At 42.7% G+C, this 22816-nt stretch overlaps 1 protein-coding gene across 1 annotated transcript in view; it reads right to left on the bottom strand.

Moving 5' to 3' along the window:
* The window catches only part of LOC126458051 (ATP-binding cassette sub-family C member 4-like), a 401284-nt gene that overhangs the window by 303880 nt on the left and 74588 nt on the right, over positions 1-22816 (bottom strand). The window contains exon 3 of the mRNA XM_050094849.1: positions 16300-16437. Within this exon, the coding sequence (XP_049950806.1) occupies positions 16300-16437 (138 nt within the window). The remainder of the gene's footprint in view (positions 1-16299; positions 16438-22816) is intronic.

The raw sequence follows: 22816 nt of genomic DNA on the forward strand, positions 1-22816 counted from the left end.
ATATCCTGATCGACATTATCCAGACAAAGAGTTGTATAGTCATCTTAGTTTCGCCTTCAAAAGACAGGTTCTCCCTTTCCGCCACAGTTAAAATAAAGGTTGTCCACGGGCTAGCCTTACACAGGCTATTGATAAAGCCGTTCTTGAACCTATATAACAACAACACCAGCGATGTAACAAGGCAACTGTACATTCGTAACACACCGTCGTCGACGTGTTACACGATGGAGGACTGCGTCCCAGTCATCATTCTTTAACGCATCACCGCCTTCTGTGGATGAAATTTTGTGAATGGTTCCAAGAACCATGACTCCATAAACATTGTAATACTGCCTGAAGAAGCTGGGTTCACACGTGAGGGTATCTAAAAAATGGACAATGCCTACCTTTTGTATCAAGATAACCCTTACGATCGTGGACATCGGGTGCGTTTGAGTATCACTGTATGAGTTGGAATGTCGGGAGACACCATTTTTGATCCCTAGCTGATGCCGGAGAAGTTGACTACACGAACGTATTACACTTTTCTCTCAAGCGTAGAAGGCGTTCCACTTCTTTTTCGGCAGAGGTTGTGGTTCCAAAATGACTGTGTACCTATACACTTTGGAATGGATATGCAACGTTATTTAAGCAAAGCCTATTCCGGGAAATGAAGCACTCATGAAAGTTTGATGTTATACATTCCACGGTCGCCTGTCCTAAATTCTCTGTGGTTTTTCCTGTGAGGATACTTGAATGAGCGCATATATCCTAGTACTCGAATGAACATTGACGAACTGGTAGTCCATGTCCCTGCTGCCCTTGTTCTGTGGATGCAGCAATGTCGCGAAGAGTTCGGAGAACCATGATCCAGCGAGTCGCTAAATGGTTCAAATGGCTCTGAGCACTATGGGACTTAACATCTGTGGTCATCAGTCCCCTAGAACTTAGAACTACTTAAAGCTAACGAACCTAAGGACATCACACACATCCATACCCGAGGCAGGATCCGAACCTGCGACCGTAGCAGCCGCACGGTTCCGGACTGCGCGCCTAGAACCGCTAGACCACCGCGCCCGGCAGTCGCTAAATGTTTGTAGATGCAGGGAGGTCGCTTTACGGGCTCGCTCTGAAAATTATGTGTGTTTTGTGAAAGATATGCTGTCAGCTTTCACTGACATTGTGTTTATAATTGATGTTGTATGTGTGTATATCTCCATACTGATATGTTTTTAAGTTTTTTATGTTCTATGACAGTTACCTTTCTAACTGACTGATAATCTTCATGAATATTTATAACATGTCTGAACAGTAGGTGTTATCTTCAACGTTACAAAACCCTGTTGTTGCGGAACACATAAGAAACAGTATGTAGCGTAGTATTCTAGAAACGAAAAAAATTAGCAAATAAAAAAATTAAAAAATTGCGGTTAGACCCCTAATGGCATTAAATACTGAAGTTGAAGGTTAAATACGGTTTAAGAAACAGTGTGTATTATGTACAATATCACTGAGTACAGCAAAATTAGCGTACACAAAAAGTAAAACATTGCAGCTAGACCCAAAATACAACTCTCCTGGAATTTTCCAACACAAATTTCTAGTCTCTGCGTTAACTTTTTATTTTATTTTACTCAATTTTGGTATATAGTTTTAAACTGGGTTCCCATTCACCCCTTTAGCCAGTTTTGCCTGTTCCTTCGGACATGCATGCATGTTTAAAGGAACACTGCATGGTACTTCTGAACTCTAGAGGGACTGCAATATCGTAATTGTCCACCGACACTGGGTAAGCGACTTTCTATTACAATATCTATCCTGTATGGGAATATACATAATGGATGTATGAGTGTAGACTGTACACATGTGGCTGACGACATACCGAAGTTTGGGCCTGGCCGTGGAGCGTGCTCGGGTAGTCTAATGGTAAGGCGAGGGCTCGCGATAAGCGGGATATCCGGGTTCGAGTCCCCGTTTGGCAGAAATATTCATTGTCGCAGTTCCATTAAACAGCTGACGGTTGTTCATATTCGCAACTACGAATACATTTTCTGTGTTGCATACAATTACCGTCAATCCCTCTTATAGCGAGGATGATAGCGCACGAGACGGCTCAGCCCTTACTACCATACCATGTCCAATTTGCGTATCGCCCTATTGTTCAGTTGTAGGAAACCAAACGAAGGAAACTAACGGGCCGCTTGAATTTGCGTGCACAGCGGCCCGATTCGCGAACTTTAATGCTAATTAACTCGGAAATGGCGCAACGTATAAAATTTTTTTCTTAATAATTATTTCTCAGTACAACTTACCGTGCACCATCCTTACAAGCTATTCAGACTGTTACTGTTCACCCTGTATATTCGATTTGCGTGCTGCGAGAAAGTATCTGCATTTCAGGAGGTTAAAAAAATACACTGGTTGTAAACGAAACCCATGTTAAAGTATATACCCGAAAAAGGGTTATCTCACAACAACTCCCACATAGATAACATGTGATGACATGATGTTAAAACTAGAGACTGTTGTTCACTTGCAGCTTCCACGAACGGACTAGGAGAGGAGGAACTAAAACATGTGATTCAAGAGGTCACCGTAAGAGCGATAGTAGAATCTCAAATAAAAAATTAAGGCTAAGAAATAGACTTGTGTCACACCAAGCACAACTGGCTCGCCATGTTATGAAATTTTATTTTAGTAACTGCAAAATCATGTCGTAAGGACTGATCGGGTGGCCGAGGCAGCTGATGAATGGCGAGATGGTCTAACAAGGAAATGAATGTATTAAACAGGCTGTAATACACCTCCAGTGAGTCAGAGAATCAGAATTCTCATCCAGTGTGGCCCATCCTGCGTTATGACAAAGTCGTGAACTAGATGAACGAAAAGTACGGTGGTCTGTTGCATTGATGCTATCCTAGATTGGTATGACTGAGGTGTGGGTTCGATTCTCCACTAGAGGCGAACATTTTTAACAGGCCTTACTTCTGGTAATGCCAAGTGAAGAACTTGGGGTTGAACCTGGTTCCAAACCCACGTCAAACAGTGAGTCACTTCGCTATCGACTGGAGCAGAGTCGACTTAGGTCGGGCCATGACAGACGGAAGTCACGGCAAGCAGAAACTCTGTTACTGGTAAGTTTTCTTCTACTAGAACTTTATTTCATTTAACGAAGAAATAGTCAAATAAAGTACTTGAACTTTACGTGTTGAAAATAATGGCGGTGGATTGGGATTCGAACTCAGATCTCCCTTTTCGGGGAATTTGACCCTTTCTGGACGACATATCTCCGTCATTTCATCGTTTCCCCAAGATTCCAAACGGCTCCAGGACTCCACCAGCGGCGCGTGTGGGCGTTCGAACCATTGTCCGGCACAAAAATTTTCATCATGTCGTTTGAAGCTCTAGAATGCACACACCTAACTAAAGGAAAAAATACTTTTTTTTAATGTCTCTTCATGAGTTATCAACAGTAAGTGTCGGTTTCGACTCCCAATCAGGCACATAATGTTTCATCACCTCATTTCAAGTCCAAACGTGGCGATCCTCGCTGCCGGTGAGAAAAAATTCATTAGTTAGTTTTTCTAGCTGTGTGTTCTACAACAACGGTCTGCGAGGAGTCATTGGCGAAATAAACGGATATTTAACGTCTAGTCGTGGCAAGAAAACAACAGAAATGGGTGTAGGTTTCGGGTTCCGAGAAAGCAACAGTATTCGTTTCGTCATTTCAGATTCACACATCTTGCTAATAATGAAAATATTCGACATCTAACATTTTATTGTACATAGTTAACAATACGATTAGGTGCTGGTATTCACCGTCGAACAGAAAACTTTACGTCACGTCGTTTCAAGTTTGGACTTGGGCACACTTTGTTACCGTAAATGAAATCACGTTAACAAGTACAATAGTTGTTGGATAAGAGTATTTGCTAGTACAAAAATTTACATAATGTAATTTGAATTTCTGACTTACTAACCGATACTGACCAAAATCAGGTATTTTATATTTCATTACGCCTAGTCAGCAATGACGCTCCATGCTGTGTTCGAGTCTCGGTGAGACACGGAAGCTTTTTCTGTTAGAAATGGCTGTAGATGATGAATTTGAAATTATATCCAGAATAAAACATTTCGTCATTTCATTTAAAATCAAACATGTGCACAACTGGCTGGTCATTAATACTTTAGATACTTAATATCACTTTGTGCTCGATAAAAATGGCTATAAGTGAAGTTCTAGTTGCAAATTGATCTACGTATCATCATGAGTATAGTAAAATTACTATAATCCATTCATCATCAGAATAAACCTGATGTAAACATTGCACTACGTATTCTTCCGCGTTTGCTGGAACCTCATTGGATTTCCATTTCACGTGGGGCTGCAGCCAAGCTGTCTCGAGTACTGTCAAGTATGATAATAAAGGAACGTTTTGTGCTGTGGGTTACGTGCACATCGCCTTAGCGGTAATACGGGACAACAGCTTTACCGGCGCATTTAACTTGTACAGCACTGGCCGGTCAGCTGGTACAGTGACGTGGCCAGCTGCAGTTCACACGTAAAAAGAGACGAGCAGAAGAGCAATATATATTCGAATGTCATTTAATGTTTAAGCAGAATGAAATAGTACACTGCAAATCTCCCACAATACGCTCCTCAGACGACTAGACGAAAACCGCAACACGCTATTGTTTTTAGCTAACGCACTGCCGTAATTAAAAACAAGAATTAAGAAAATTCCTGACTTAACCACAGGGTAATTTTTCTGCATAATCTGTGTGTAACATAAGAGAGTACTGAAGGATTTCACCGTATAGTTAAATATTGAAGCCACTGAATGTATTACAGTCAGTCGTCAGGTAATCTCTTAGCTCCTTCCTTATCCGAATCCGAGAAATACATTTCAGTTCTGGAAGTGTCACCTGCTACGTTGATAACGAGCCTATCAAAACCAGAATCCACGAAGTCAACCAGGCGCAGCAATTTCTCTTCTTCTTTTACGACTAGCCGTTCTATATCCCGCCAGCGTTCGCCAGTGACGTGTGAAAAAGCTGCGTGCGTTAGTTCCAATACGTCTGATATCTTAAGGGGGGTAGGACGTCAAAAATTAGAAAAAAATCGGTTTTTCAAAAATATGCTTATTTTGTAGCGCACATCTTCGTGAATAATTTGATGTATAAAACGTATATATTTGAGGAGTTATAAGGTACGTAATTTGGTCTTAAGTGTATGAAGGTGCAGCGCCACGCCCCTCTGCACAGCATTCTTCTGTCATACCTAAGTGTATTTCGCTCTGTAGAAATCGAATGTAATATTTGTACCAAAGATAGTCAGACGTGAAACAAAGGACTATCGATATCGATACTTTCTCTGCTACTATCGACATGCATTGTTTTGATCGATGGTTTTGTTTGTTCTGTTTTGAAAGGCGTGCAGTGTGGTGCTGTGATTTTCGACACAATTTTCATTTTGCTGTATTGTTTTGTGTTCGTTTGTGGCATGTTATGGCACAGGATGCCTAGAATTCGTTGCTTCAACCGTAAACAACGTCACCACGGCAATAGATACAAAGAGTGTTACAACAAATGCTACACCGTGGCTCAAAACTGGAACCTCTCAGAGCCAGTAAACAATTCACCACCGAGTGCTTCTAGAAGGAAACTTGTTTTTGGTGCTAATGAAAATGGAGGCTGTGAATCCGAAGGTTCATGTAATATTATTGTTGATGTTAACATACTGCCATAATTAATATTGGACAATGTTATGTGCAAGAATTGCTTTGGTGTTCAGTGTGTTTCTTTGGTGGAAGATCAGAGTGCCAGGACAGGCTTTTCTACGAACTTATCTGTGATATGCAGCAAATGCAACGTTGGCGCGTCTTGCATGACATCTAAAATCGCAAACAAAGGTTATGATGTGAATTTGAGGGTAGCATGTGGCATGCGCTTTATTGGTAGGGGACAGAAGGCAGAAAGAACACTTTGTGCAGTGATGACTCTTCCTCCTCCTACAGCAAAGTTTGAGAGGTGTTATGGCTTACTGATTGAGGCTGTAAAAGAAGTTGCAGAACCTTCAATGAAAAGTGCTGCAGAAGAATCTATTGTTGAAAATGATGGTGACAGGGACATAGTGGCTGCTTTTGGTGGTACCTGTCAAAAAAGAGGGCACACTTCATTGAATGGTGTTGTAACAACAACATCTGTTGACACTGGTAAGGTACTAGATGCTGAAGTGGTGAGTAAATTTTGTCATAGTTGTGTGAAAAGGATTGCAGATCATGTATGTAATATGAACTATAAAGGCTCAAGTGGAGGCATGGAAGTGCAGGGAGTTGTAAGCTTGTATACCAGATCTGTTGCCTCCCGTGGCCTGCGTTATGTGAAGTACCTTGGTGATGGTAACAGTAAACCTTTCCTTGAGGTTCGAAAGTGTGCACCATATGGAGCTGAGACTATTGTGCAGTCGTGGACAAAACGAGAACCCTCGCCTTTTCGTTATGCTGATCCGCACAGCTTTAAAGTCTAGTACACAGCATAACAGGCAAGGCGACGAAGTGCTACCAACATACTATGCACAGGCGTGAAATTGAAAAACTGTCCGAACTTTGTTAGACTGTTTACAGTCATGTGTAACACTACATTAATGCTGATTGGTGTGTTAAACACAACACGTAAATATAAGATGTAAATGAAAGAAGAAATACTAATTAGTATGAACTGTACTAATGAAAATCAATTTCAGCTTATCGAGATAACATAACTGATTTAGCAAAATATTTTGCGCATTCGGCCGCGAAACGGTCTGTATCAACGTTCAGACCAGTCATACTGGATTACCGTTCCTGACCTACCATGAAAGTGTGCAAATTTAGCAATGCGTGAAGATTCATAACGAAATTCAGTGAAAAATCATTCAGTGCCACACTTACGCCAATTCAATTATTGACAGAAGCGGAAAAAGTAGGCAGTAATAGGTACGAAATTCTACAAGAGTTTCATATTGACATCCACAGGGTGCCGGTACAGAATAAAGGTAGCAATAAAACTATTGGGGACGAGAGAATTTCTTAAAATTGCTTTACTGACAGTCTATCTGCCTCCATCGAGATTAGAACCTAAAACAAACCAGCAAAACACCTTTCACTACGCTAGTAGACAAACCAGGCAAACAGCCCTCTATTACAACCCCAGACATGAATAAGCCGGCAATTTCACAATGTAAATGGCAAAGTGATCTGCAGTTTCCGTTGCATAGAGCTTTCTGGACTAAAAAACACGAATTTTCTACCTTTATGTCACCACTTATGTGACAATCATTCGGCATGTTTATCGAAATAACAAAATACTGTTGTTAACGAGTAAATTTAGTAGGATAATTCCGCACCACTCATTTTTTGACCTTTCGCGTAAATTTCATTTATATATATGGCTGTATCTTTCGATTGCGTTGACATAAAAGCTCAGTTTTTTACACCACCAAGAGACCGTATACCGCAGGAAATGCGATACACTTCCGCCTATTATTTCTACCCGTACTCAAGGTAAAAGGGATTTAAGGGTTCGGTAGACAGATAGATGGTCAAGAAAGTGCGAGTAGTAGGGTTCCATTTTTAGGTGACGAAACCCTAACAACGAAAATAGCTACGACAGTTGCTGAAGATGAGGGCTGCATAAATAATTCCCCTACTCATTGTTCGAAGTGTTCTAGTTGCAGTCGATTTGATTTGATTTGGCTCTGAGTACTATGGGACTTAATATCTGAGGTCATCAGTCCCCTAGAACTTAGAACTACTCAAACCTAACTAACCTAAGCACATCACACACATCCATGCCCGAGGCAGGATTCGAACCTGCGACCGTAGCGGTTGTGCGGTTTCAGACTGAAGCGCCTAGAGCCGCTCGGCCACCACGGCCGGCTGCAGTCGATACATCAGCATTTTAATCGTAGCTACGCTTTCGATCCAAATCAATTTTACAGGAATGCAAATAAAATCCATTTGCCTATACAAGTGATAATTCAGATCCCAGTGTTAATGCGATCGCGTTTTAGAAGTGCGAGCATTCCCATTGCTAGCTAGCTTGAGAAACACTTCGGCTATTTTTGAACGTTTTATGGCTGTGGCGAGTCTAATGGAGAATTCTAAACATTGTAGAATACGTTTGGCAGCTATTGTCGCCGTTTATTTCCTGTGGTGGTGCAGAATTATCCTTCTAAATTTACTCACTAATAAGAGTATTTTGTTATTTCGTTAAACATGCCGAATGATTGTCACATGAGCGGTGACATAAAGGTAGAAAATTCATGTTTTTGAGTCCAGAAAGCTCTATGCAACAGAAACTGCAGATCATTTTGCAGTTGTCATTGCCGGCTTATTCATGTGTGGGGTAATTATGGAGGGCTATCTCCATGGGTTGTCTGCTAGCGTAGTGAAAGGTGTTTGCTACTGCAAGGGAGGTCTGGTTTGTTTTCGGTTATAATCTTGATGGATGTAGATAGACTATCAGTAAAGCAATTTTAAGAAATTCTCTCGTCCCCAATACGTTTTATTGCTACCGTTACTCTGTGCCGGCGCCCTGTAGATGTCAATATGAAACTCTTGTAGAATTTCATACTAGCTACTGCCTTCTTTTCCCGTTTCTGTCAATAACTGAATTGACTTAAGTGTCGCACTGAATGATTTTTCACTGAATTTCATTATGAATCTTCACGCATTGCTAAATTTGCAAACTTTCATGGTAGGTCAGCAACGGTAATCCAGTATGACTGGTCTGAACGTTGATACAGACCGTTTCGCGGCCGAATGCACATAATATTTTGCTAATTCGTAACGATCTGGAGTACTTTGTCTTACTAAAACAGTTATCTCGATAAGCTGAAATTCATTTTTATTAATACAGTTCATACTAATTAGCGTTTCTTCTTTCATTTATATCTTATATTTACGTGTTGTGTTTAACACACTGATCAGCGTTAATTGTAGTCTTAAACATGATTGAAAACAGGCTGACGAAGTTTTGATAGTTTTTCAATTTTACGCCTGTGCATAGTATGTTGGTAGCACTTCGCCTCCTTGCCTGTTATGCTGTGTAGCAGACTTTAAAGATGTGCAGATCAGCATAACGAAAAGGCGAGGGGTCTCGCTCCTTTTGTCCACGACTGTACAGAAAGGATTTGGCACTAGACTTAGAAGGCTGAGACAAGATTTGTCAGGAAAAAAATTATCTGATGGGAGCGGAATAAAAGGGAGAGGGCGACTGACGGATGCAGAAATTGACAAACTACAGACATATTATGGTTTGGCAATAAGAAGGAACACACGGGACTTGAAAAAGATGAAGCAAGCAGTTTGGGCCTTATACATCCACAAAATGTCCACAGACAATAACCCTATCCACAACGAATGCCCAAAAGGAAGTGAATCATGGTGTGGCTACCAAAGGTCAATTGCTGGTGGTGAGGAATATCATCATAGGAAATCTCTACCAACTGCTGTAATGGAAGCCATCAAACCTATATTCAGGGACCTGCAAATGAAAACTTACTGAAGAAATGCCTTCATGGTGGTACCTAAAACCCAAATGAAAGTTTTAATCAATGTGCATGGGAAAGATTGCCAAAAACCGTCGTTGTGGGAAGAAATGCACTTGCTATTGGTGTTTATGATGCAGTTTCATGTTTTAATGACGGTGTGCAAAGCAGGAAATATGTATTAGAGAAATTGTGAATTAAGCCCGGAGTGAACCGTATCAAAGCTTTGTATGCGATAGACAGAGAGCGTGTAGTGAAAGCTGATAAATCATTTTTGGAGGTCATAAAATCAAGAAGAGTGCATCATAGGAATGTGAAGAGGAAGGAAACTGATATTGAAAACGAAAAAGAACCTGCTTATGGTGCTGGACAGTTCTAAACCTATGCCAAATACAAGCAGAAACTTGAACGGCCATTTTCAACATAACACAATTTTTTGTACTTAGGTACATGTAGCATCCAAAATAAATACCCTATTACTATCAAACTTGGTACGCTTATTAAACACAAACTCCTTAATGCAAAACTCTAGAATTTTCCAAATCTATTAAAAATTGTGGTAAAAACTGGGATAATTAACTATAAAATTTGTGTTTTTTCTAAACATGAAGTTTAAAATGTAATAACTCAGTCATTTTTTCATAAATTAAATAAATTCTAGAGTTTCATTCTCCTTTAAGTATGATTTGTATGTTGTGGAAAATTTGTTGAAGAATCTCTCTTACTTATGAAGAAAAGTGTACCTAAAGCAATTTATGCAGCCAATGGTAACGGAAAAAATAGTCGAATTTCACATATAAAACAAATTGCTTTTGTTATGTTTTTCAACGTCCACTGCTATCAGTGTGAATCCTGAATACTTCTTGGTTATGCTGAGAAATTCTTATGAATTTATTTGTAAAAATATAGACAGTGAAAATTAAAATGTCCTGCGGTGCCTCTCCTGCTATGAGTCGGCCCGTTTGACGTCTTACCCCCATTAACAGTCTTGTTACATCTCGGATCAAATGCCGCAGCTTGGCTCCATATCAGTCCGTTGGGTTCATATTGTAAAGACAGAGTAGCAAATGTAAAAATGCGGCATTTGTTTGACGTGCCTGATGCTGTGAAAATGACTGTTTTTCATATTTCTACGATATTTATCTACCTCTGTGGTATAAAACGATGGACCTAGTCCAAATAAAGAGGATTTGGTTTTTCGTTTTTGCCTTGAAAAATTAAACTGTTACGTTTTCTTGATTTAAACAACGTTTATGAACAGTCTTTCATAAAACATCGATAATTAAGGATTTGCATTTGAAATGGAAACAGAGATTTTGCGCCCAATGTGTAATTAGAAACAAGAAGCCGTGCATTGTTCATAAAAAAAATGATGACGAGTTTTATAATCACGAGATGTAGGTATTTCAAATTTATCGAGAAAAGAATGATATTCGGGAGATTTGAACCAACGCACAAATAACCACACTTGCTTCACATTCCATAACGTTACCAATTGCGCTACACATTCATTTTACGTGTAATTCTCAACTGCATTGCATTCAAACGTGGGAAAACATCAAAGCCGATTATCTCCATAAATTTATGAAAGACATTAAGAACAGCCTATTTCTCGGCACTTCTTAACCGTGATCCAGGCACATGTTTCGCTACGAAACAGAACGCAGTCTCAGTCATTTTGGTACTGCTCATTATCAGTGCGACAATCAGAGCACAATGCTACAGAGGCTGTGACTGTACACGATTTTTGAAATAAAAACTACGTAGCTAAAGCGTGACTAAGTAAAACGTTGATGGCTGTTAATACATTTGAATATCTTAAAGTTACATTTAAAGTAACTTAGTAATCAGATGTCTAATACATAAGTAGGACCTACTTCCAAGAGCGTAACAACACCAGAGTACGTGTGCTACGGCTTCTGACCAGTCACCGCGTTTGTGTTGGTTAACATCAGGTTTATTCTTATGATGAACGGATTATAGTGATACGCAGTTTATGTAGAGGTTTGACGCACTTAAACGCTATGTTTCGAACTGTGTAGTTGAGTAAGTAGTTCATCCCAAATCGCTCTCCAAGTGAGCGACGTAACCATAGGTTGTTGGAAAAGATTTTAGACAGCAAGAATACTTAGAACTGTCAAAGAATTTTGGGAGTTCTGATATTAATTCAAATACTCTTAATCACAATAAAAATTAGTTTTGTCAGAGGTTTACTAAATGATTTTTGCGATAGAGTTACGGCTTCTACACTCCTGGAAATGGAAAAAAGAACACATTGACACCGGTGTGTCAGACCCACCATACTTGCTCCGGACACTGCGAGAGGGCTGTACAAGCAATGATCACACGCACGGCACAGCGGACACACCAGGAACCGCGGTGTTGGCCGTCGAATGGCGCTAGCTGCGCAGCATTTGTGCACCGCCGCCGTCAGTGTCAGCCAGTTTGCCGTGGCATACGGAGCTCCATCGCAGTCTTTAACACTGGTAGCATGCCGCGACAGCGTGGACGTGAACCGTATGTGCAGTTGACGGACTTTGAGCGAGGGCGTGTAGTGGGTATGTGGGAGGCCGGGTGGACGTACCGCAAAATTGCTCAACACGTGGGGCGTGAGGTCTCCACAGTACATTGATGTTGTCGCCAGTGGTCGGCGGAAGGTGCACGTGCCCGTCGACCTGGGACCGGACCGCAGCGACGCACGGATGCACGCCAAGACCGTAGGATCCTACGCAGTGCCGTAGGGGACCGCACCGCCACTTCCCAGCAAATTAGGGACACTGTTGCTCCTGGGGTGTCGGCGAGGACCATTCGCAACCGTCTCCATGAAGCTGGGCTACGGTCCCGCACACCGTTAGGCCGTCTTCCGCTCACGCCCCAACATCGTGCAGCCCGCCTCCAGTGGTGTCGCGACAGGCGTGAATGGAGGGACGAATGGAGACGTGTCGTCTTCAGCGATGAGAGTCGCTTCTGCCTTGGTGCCAATGATGGTCGTATGCGTGATTGGCGCCGTGCAGGTGAGCGCCACAATCAGGACTGCATACGACCGAGGCACACAGGGCCAACACCCGGCATCATGGTGGGGGGAGCGATCTCCTACACTGGCCGTACACCACTGGTGATCGTCGAGGGGACACTGAATAGTGCACGGTACATCCAAACCGTCATCGAACCCATCGTTCTACCATTCCTAGACCGGCAAGGGAACTTGCTGTTCCAACAGGACAATGCACGTCCGCATGTATCCCGTGCCACCCAACGTGCTCTAGAAGGTGTAAGTCAACTACCCTGGCCAGCAAGATCTCCGGATCTGTCCCCCATTGAGCATGTTTGGGACTGGATGAAGCGTCGTCTCACGCGGTCTGCACGTCCAGCACGAACACTGGTCCAACTGAGGCGCCAGGTGGAAATGGCATGGCAAGCCGTTCCACAGGACTACATCCTGCATCTCTACGATCGTCTCCATGGGAGAATAGCAGCCTGCATTGCTGCGAAAGGTGGATATACACTGTACTAGTGCCGACATTGTGCATGCTCTGTTGCCTGTGTCTATGTGCCTGTGGTTCTGTCAGTGTGATCATGTGATGTATCTGACCCCAGGAATGTGTCAATAAAGTTTCCCCTTCCTGGGACAATGAATTCACGGTGTTCTTATTTCAATTTCCAGGAGTGTAGTTGTCAAATGGTTCAAATGGCTCTGAGCACTATGGGACTTAACTGCTGAGGACATCAGTCCCTAGAACTTAGAACTACTTAAACCGAACCAACCTAAGGACATCACACACATCCATGCCCGAGGCAGGATTCCAACCTGCGACCGTAGCGGTCGCGCGGTTCCAGACTGAGGCGCCTAGAACCGCCGGCCACACCGGCCGGCGTCTAGTTTTCTCAGATACTAATACTATTGGTAACAGTTTTATATTTCACTTATTGTAATAAACTTGAGTTTTGAGGCATTGTTTTCTGTCTCATCTCCGATAACATATTTCCTGATACTTGCAAATTGGCGTGTTAGATCAGATCTGAAATGACTGTCACGCATAACAGTTTTCTCTAGGTGTGACTTGCAACAAATGACTCTGAGCACTGACTTAACATCTATGGTCATCAGTCCCCTAGAACTTAGAACTACTTAAACCTAGCTAACCTAAGGACATCACACAACAACCAGTCATCACGAGACAGAGAAAATCCCTGACCCCGCCGGGAATCGAACCCGGGAACACGGGCGTGGGAAGCGAGAACGCTACCGCACGACCACGAGCTGCGGACTGACTTGTAACAGTTCTGTAAAGTCTAACGACTGTACCGAAAAGAGATTAAAAGACCTGCAGCGAAATTACTTTATGTTGTATGCCTGTTAATCAAGCGGAACGGTATTTAAGACGTTGGAGTAGTTTTGAGCATGATAGTACAGTAATTGGTACGCCTCTCATATCATATTAAAATGGAATGAATACGAGCTTGAGATAGGACACCCCTACACATAAACTATATTTAAATGCTGTTGTACTGCAATATCTACTGACGTATAACTGAAAACTTCTATTACGAGGGGGCTTCAGAAAGTAAGTTAGACATGTCGTCTCACGCTGGGACCATTCCACAACATGAGTGGCGCATTGTCAAAAGTATTTCCTGCAGAGAGCTTAGTGCTGCGGTGCAGACAACAGGCGAGTCAAGTGTGGAAGTGAAACGGCGAGGCAACTGGAAACGTACTCCACAATTTACGTGCATGCGACAGTTCGATTCTTGTGCGCAAAACGTCTAAATTTCACGCGGATTCACTATGAAACATGGACCAAATTTTAATGTCGCTCCATCTGCAGTGAAATGCTAGCAATTTCATCAAGGCCGCACAGATATCTACATCATACTCCGCAAGTCTCCTAATGGTGAGTGGCGGAGGGTACTTTCGGTACCTCCATTTGATCCCTCCAAACCTGTTCCCCTCGCGAGTAGTTCGTGGGAAGAAAGATTGTCGGTAAGCCTCGGTATTGGCTCAAATTTATCGAATTTTCTCCTTGTGGTCAATACCCGAGCCGTATGTGGGGGGGAAGTAATATGTTGCCCGCCTCCTCCTGAAAAGTGCTGTCCCGGAATTTCAATAGTAAATCTCTCCGTGATGCACAACGCCTCTCTTGTAATGTCTGCCAGTGGAGTTTGTTTAACATTTCCGTTACGCTCTCTCGCCAGCTAAACGATCCCGTAACGAAACGCGTCGTTCTTCGTTGGATCTTCTCTATCTCCTCAATCAGTCCTACCTGACAGGGATGCCAGACAGATGAACAATACTCAAGAATCGGTCGAACAAGCGCCTTATAAGCCACTTCGTTCGTGGATGAGTTACATTTCTTTAAGGTTCTTCCGAGTGTGGTATCTGCTTTTGTCACTATTTGTTTTAAGTGGTCACTCCACTCATGGCCTCCTTGGATAATGACGCCTAGATATTTTACGGTAAACGCTGTTTCCAGCTGGTTGTCATCAATAGTGTAGCTGCACGGTATTGGATTTCTTTTCCTATGTATGCGCAATATGTTACATTTACTTACGTTCAGGGTCAACTGCCAGAGCCTGCACCATTCAACAATTCTCTGCAGGTCGTCCTGCAAATTCTTACTAGCTTCTGGCGTTGCTACTTTGGTATAGACAACTGCATCATTTGCGAATAGCCTTAAAGACCATCTGACGCTTTCTACTAGATCAGTTATGTGTATTGTACACAGCAACGGTCCTATCACACTTCCCTATCGTACGCCGGATATTACATTTACACCTGTCTATTCTGTTCCGTTAAGAGCCACGTGTTGAGTTCTATATACAAGTCATAAATCCAACCGCATGTCTGCTGCAATACTCCGTAAGGTCTTTCTTTTTTTTTTTAAATGGCAGTGCGGGACGTTGTCAAATGCTTTACTGAAATCAAGGAGCACGGCATCAACCTGAGCGCCGTTGTCCGCTGTGCCGTGAATCTCATGGAGGAACAGAGCGAGCTAACTTTCGAAGGATCTCTGTTAGCGGAATCCATATCGATTTTTATAGAGAAGTTCATTTACCAAAAACGTCATAACTCTTGAGCATAAAACATGTTCCATAATTCTACAACGGATTGTCCTCAACGATATAGGTCTATAACTGTGTGGATATGTCTTACAGCCTTTCTTAAAAACGGGAATGACCTGCGCTTTTTCCAGTCGTTAGGTACCTTTCGTTGCTGAAGCGATGTACGATAAATTAATGCTAGAAGGGGAGCAAGTTCTTTCGCATAATCTTTATAGAAACTTAGAGGTATCTAATCTGGTCCTGACGACTTTCCATTACTAAGCGATTGTAGCTACTTTTCAGTTCTGCGATCAGACGTTGGTAATGCTAACCGGGAAGGAAGGCCATCAACGTCGACAACATACGACTGTGTCCATGCGGTCGAGGAAAGACAGTGGCTCTCGAATGTCTCCGTGGCCAAGGAGCGGATTGCCTTCGACGAGAAACTGAATGATTGGTAGTGAGTACCGACCACTGTTTACAGAGACTTGGTGGTTATTTTGAAGCGTAGCGTAGCATTCAATAAAAGTTACTTGACCTACCACAATAACGCGTAACTTACCTTCGAAACTCCCCCGTACACACATTTGTTCTGTCAGTGATAAAATATGACAAAAATCTACGAATCACAGGAAACTAGTTGGCATAATGTAGAGCTAAAAGTAAGAGATTAACAAAGATATCCGATTGTTACAGTTACCTCTGGCCAAACTATTGATACAAAGTAGAAAATAATGCGTTGTGCTTACCAGACGAAGAGCTTGGAGATGGGGTTAGCCGTAGCCTTTGGGTTTGGATTGGACTTGTACACCTTGGAGTCCATGGCACCGGTCGACTTTAGTCTTCTGCCTCCACCGGCTGCGGCGCTGACTTCTTTCTCCTCCGGTCTGAGAACAGATTTCCGTTAGTACGCAGGCTTTCGAGCGAAGAAATTTTGCTGCAAGACTAATGGACTCGTACGAAAGAAAACCAGCACAGCTACCCAGCAAGATATCCCGAAGAGCAGTCACGGTTTCTTAAGAACCTGCGCCCTTATCACACTGGCGGCCACGGTGTGGGCGCGGTTTATTGCTATTTGGGCAGCGACGTCAGCTCTTTGTGGAGCTTAACGTATGTCGAAGTCACGCATCACGCATAGGCAGTTTCCAGCTTTCCCATCCTGCTGAAAATTACGAAGTTGCACCGAGGGAGACTGTTCAAGCCGACATCAAAAGTACGGATTACTGGGGGAGGCTGTTTTAATAATTTAATCCGCTAATATCAAAGGGAATTAACAGTTGGTGTAGCTCACTATTTAGGCAAATGTGGTCACAGAACAAAAGAGGTTTCCGCGTTAAGATTCGTATCCGTTGTAGTCACTGATTTACAGGATTAGCAGTAGTAAGATCAAACTCATGGATTACTTACTCACTCATGAAACTAGTTATGAGCATTATATTCACATTTGAAAATAATAGCGTTGTTTCTAGTATGCTAATCTCCACACCTGAGACAAATACTTACTCGTAGCGTCCTCAAATATGGTTCAAATGGCTCTGAGCACTATGGGACTTAACATCTACGGTCATCAGTCCCCTAGAACTTAGAACTACTTAAACCTAACTAACCTAAGGACATCACACAACACCCAGTCATCACGAGGCAGAGAAAATCCCTGACCCCGCCGGGAATCGATAACGTCCTCATTACCTGTTTTATCTATACCCTCCGATCTGTTTCCCTCTATTTTAGTTATTTACTTTCGCTTCTATGCCTACCTCTCGTGTAATATAAGTTATTTCCCGATGCCTTAACACAATTCCTACCATACTATTCCTTGATCTTGTTAATCTTTCCCACATATTGCTTTCCTCGACAATTCCGCGGAGAACCCTCTCCCTTTTATAATGCGACGAGACGTTGTGAAATTCAGAGACATGTTTTAGATTTCATGAAGTTCAAAGTGCGTAACTGAAAGTAAATATCATGACGAATCTGTTAGTGGGTTAATCCCATCCGAAGACTGCAGTCAGCTGCCGAAACCTGTAGTATGAACATTGCAATTACTAAGCGATCTTCGGTAACAAATCAATATATGTTCCCCAATGTCTTTACCTCAGCTTCGTTGGTTACTCTAGGCGGAGAAAGGTAGAACAGACTGTACCAACAGTCAGATTCGCCGGACATACTATAAGGGATCCATCCGAGACCCATAAATTAGGGATTTATTTATTTTGCCACTCACGGAGCTCCTGAATGGTAACCGTGATGTTAGTGTCGTAGCTGTGTGTGCCATTGACCTTCGTGTCACGATTTCAAGTAATTCAAGGATATCCCTAGAACAGCGAAGTAACAGAGTGCTGGAGATCGTAGATGAGTGGTACTCCTATAAAAATTATAGGCGGAAGTGAAGGAAACTGCATACATTTCATTAAAGGATAGCCTCTGAACAAGGAGTAATTCGACGTCTAACACACACGAGGTCGTCTGCAGAAGCAGCGGATGAATAAAATATGGAAACATCAAAAACACTACACATTACCAGTCATAATGCGATGTAGAGAAATAGTTGGAAATCAAAACAACTACACTTCGTCTCGGAATGGACAAATGCAGGTCTTGTATGGTTTTTAAGGGATTCTTAAACAGTTTTTCCTGTAACGCAGCGGCAAGTTCAGGTGACGATGATCTCTACATCTACATCTACATCCATACTCCGCAAGCCATCTGACCGTGTGTGGCGGAGGGTACTTTGAGTACCTCTTTCGGTTCTCCTTTCTATTCCAGTCTCGTATTGTTCGTGGAAAGAAAGATGGTCGGTATGCCTCTGTGTGGGCTCTAATCTCTCTGATTTTAACCTCATGGTCTCTTCGCGAGATATACGTAGGAGGGACCAATATACTGCTTGACTCCTCGGTGAAGGCATGTTCTCGAAACTTCAACAAAAGCCCTTACCGAGCTACTGAGCGTCTCTCCTGCAAAGTCTTACACTGGAGTTTATCTATCATCTCCGACACCCTTTCGCGATTACTAAATGAGCCTGTAACGAAGCGCGCTGCTCTCCGTTGGATCTTCTCTGTCTCTTCTATCAACCCTATCCGGTACGGATCCCACACCTGTGAGCAATATTCAAGCAGTGGGAGAACAAGTGCAATGTAACCTACTTCCTTTGTTTTCGGATTGCATTTCCTTAGGATTCTTCCAATGAATCTCAGTCTGGCATCTGATTTAAAAAATGGTTCAAATGGCTCTGAGCACTATGGGACTTAACTGCTGTGGTCATCAGTCCCCTAGAACTTAGACCTACTTGAACCTAACTAACCTAAGAACATCACACACATCCATGCCCGAGGCAGGATTCGAACCTGCGACCGTAGCGGTCGCGCGGTTCCAGACTGTAGCGCCTAGAACCGATCGGCCACTCCGGCCGGCGCATCTGCTTTACCGACGATCAACTTTATATGATCATTCCATTTTAAATCACTCCTAATGCCTACTCCCAGATAATTTATGGAATTAACTGCTTCCAGTTGCTGACCTGCTATATTGTAGCTAAATGACAAAGGATCTTTCTTCCCGTGTATTCGCAGCACATTACACTCGTCTACATTGAGATTGAATTGCCATTCCCTGCACCATGCGTCAATTCGTTGCAGATCCTCCTGCATTTCAGTAGAATTTTCCATTGTTACAAGCTCTCGATATACGACAGCATCATCCGCAAAAAGCCTCAGTGAACTTCCGATGTTATCCACAAGGCCATTTATGTATATTGTGAATAGCAACGGTCCTACGACACTCCCGTGCGGCACACCTGAAATCACTCTTACTTCGGAAGACTTCTTTCCATTGAGAATGACATGCTGCGTTCTGTTATCTAGCAACTCTTCAACCCAATCACACAATTGGTCTGATAGTCCATATGCTCTTACTTTGTTCATTAAACGACTGTAGGGAACTGTATCGAACGCCTTGCGGAAGTCAAGAAACACGGCATCTACCTGGGAACCCGTGTCTATGGCCCTCTGTGTCTCGTGGACGAATGATAAAGGTGGATGGCGGAAATAGACCACAAACGTTCAACAATATTGAGATCTGCTGACTGTGGTAGATAGGAGAGACGCGGTAATTCATCCTGGTGCTCACAAAAGTAGTTGTGGACAATGCGAGCTACGTGAACAGCGCCCCTGTCGTCTCGGAACACAGCATAACCATTGGGGACCAAACTTTGAACCGTGGGGTGCATCTGATCAGCCCAGTATGGTCATGTAATCCTTGACAGTAACGAGACCTTGGACAGTAAGCGTGGGGCCCTTGGAGTACCACCACACGTCTGTCCAGATCATTCACGAACGCAGCCATTTCACTATCGGAAAGTGCCAGAAATTCGAAACTGTGTGAAAAAATGCTCATCCGACCAAATGACTTTCTTCCATTGCTCCAAGTCCAGATTTTACGCGTTTTCCGCCACGTTTACCTGTTACGGGCATTTGCATCACTTATGAGTGGTTCTGGAATTCCATTTCGCTTGTAATTCCCTGCTTATGAATCTCCCTTTGTGTTGTTTCGGTGCCGACAGAATTCGCGAGTGCGACTTTTAGTTCTGCACTGACTTCTACAGCTGTCGTTCTGCTATTTTTCTTCACAGTCCTCTTCAATGAACATCTGTCACGATCACTCGACACACTCTTTCGTGGAGGATGACTTTCCGCTTTCCGTGTATGTGGTATAAATCTTAGATTGTGCCTCTTGAAACACCAAACACTTCGACTACTTTGGTTATGGACACATCCACCATACGAGCACTAAGAATTTGCCCACGTTGGAGTTCACTTAGCTACAACATTAAGAAAACAGTAAAGAACACTGCTTTGACTGAAGCAGTTTGGAAGTGCATTCTTAATTGAATGCTGCTGTAAATCGTCAGCGCAGCGTCTCAAACATTGCACAGCAGTAATTAAGAAGCATGCTGTAGTATGTATTCACAAGTAGAATTGCGCTCTACCAAAACTACGGTTCTGTGGTTTTTAGACTCGGACTGCAGGTGTGCTGTGTTGTTGTCAAGTCTTCGAGAGAAGCACTTGAAATACGAATTCATAACATCTAGATGCTGATGCCTCCATTCTACACATGAGGTGCATATGGGGCTGAAGATGGCATATTCAGTTTACGGAATTGGTTGTGAAAATAAAGTAAAATGATTTCTCAAATCGCACGGCTCTTTTGGGATATTCCTTGTTAAAAATTAGTTTATATGACACTGGAGCGATCACCAGTAACATCACAGAAAGCAGTGTGGCTGTATAAGGACGATAGCAGCAACCAGAACACAGTGACCATCTGACAACAGCGGAGATCTACAGGATTTTAAACCATTTGACACGGCTGGAAGCTCGAGTGAATTTTATTAAATACTGTTTTTTTTTTAAAGTAACAGACAGGAAGATAACTATGTAGAAGAAAAATGTCCCATAGGTTATGTGGCCTTTATATACACTCATTCAGTTTCTAGACGGTTCACCACTTCCGATTTCTAGGGAAATCTAGTAAGACATTGATGGCATACGTAAATAAAGCGATCGAAATTAGGTAACGCCTGATACGTATGCAACACACATAACATACAGGTAACACGGTTACGATCTTAACTGACCACTGCCACTGGGAAAACTACACTCACTTATGATGGTCTATGATAGCCTACAGTAGTTTTATAATTCTGTTCATAAGACTTACAAATATCAACAAAACCACTTGTGAGTGATCCTAATTGTGATCTTCGGTATGTCCACTGTTCAGATCAGGAGAAGAGTCATTGTGTAGTAGCTACGTAAAAGACAATGGGAAGGTTGAAGGAGTCACTGGGAGCGATCTGCGATTACCTGCATTTGGCAAGGCGAAGGATGTTGGACAATACGAAGACTGGTGTAAGGATGCAAAAAACCGCCTCATGTATCGCAGAAAGAAGCCTCATGAAATAAAATACCTCCAGTCATGCGGGGATATTGTTAACTTCGTCAGTAGGAAAAGGCCAACCGCACCAGACCTTGTGAAGATCGTAGAGCAGATAACAAAACATATGTGTGTGTGATTCACAAAACACAAGATTTTCGATTTCAGAGTTGATAAAACAAAATCAATGCAGAAAGACCTGTTGCATAGTAAAGAGTGTTGGTTGGTTGGTTGATTCGGGAAAGGGGACCAAACAGCGAGGTAATCGGTCCCATCGGATTAGGGAAGGATGGAGAAGGATGCACTTTCAGAGGAACCATCCCGGCATTGGCCTGAAGCGACTTAGAGAAATCACGGGAAACCTAAATCAGCTTATTCGGGTTTAAACCGACGTCCTCCCGAATGCTAGTCCAGTGTGCTAACCATTGCGCCACCTTGCTCGGTGGTATGAGTGCGTATGAGACTGTGCGTTATATTGAAGGCTGTGGTGCCTTGTATGAACATCAAGACAGCTTATCTACGGATGAGCTGCTCACTTACCTCGCGTATCCTGTATGCTCATGCTGACTGGTGAACAGCGCAGAGATTGGAGAGAGAGAATCCATAAGATTCGGTGATACAGACTCCTGCATCAGAAAAGACGGTGCCACGGGGTACAGCTACTAACATAAGCACTACTACGTCACAGAGGACCTAACGTTACAGAGGACCTAACCACTTGATTTGGATAATTTGGATAATTTACTATCCTAGGTCTTTCCTTGGCGCGCACTGAGACGCCATCCTCGAGCTGGTTATTTGGGAAATAGCCGAATGAATGAGGATTGGTCTGAATCAGACGAGGAGCTAAATGGTGGTAGGGGAGATACGCATATATCGTACTCTATCGTAATTTGTACCACTACTCTAAAATTTGTACCTCTTCTACTTGGCGACTTTTAGTGAGTCCATCCATACTGTCAGTTATAAGCTCTGTGTCTTGATGGAAAGATCGTCTGAAGACAGTGTTGATATTGCTGTGGTTTTCATTCAACTTTTTGTGTACGTGGCGAAGAGAATTATTGTTGTAATATAAGCGTCAACACTATGTTTCATTTATGAGTGAATATACAGGGTGGCAGTTACTGAAATATATGAAAAAACGTAAATTAGTTACAAACTACAGTTTGCACACGCTTTATTCAACATGTAAACGTCACTACAGGTATTCGGATTTAGGTTATGACATGTTCGATATGCCTGCCATCACTGGCGATTATGCGGCGCAGATGAGTAGCGATATTCTGCTTGACACACTGAAGTGTCGGAACACCGATGCTGTCGATGACCTCCAGA

This window comes from Schistocerca serialis, chromosome 2 (assembly GCF_023864345.2).
Source record: "Schistocerca serialis cubense isolate TAMUIC-IGC-003099 chromosome 2, iqSchSeri2.2, whole genome shotgun sequence".
Lineage (NCBI taxonomy): Eukaryota > Metazoa > Arthropoda > Insecta > Orthoptera > Acrididae > Schistocerca > Schistocerca serialis.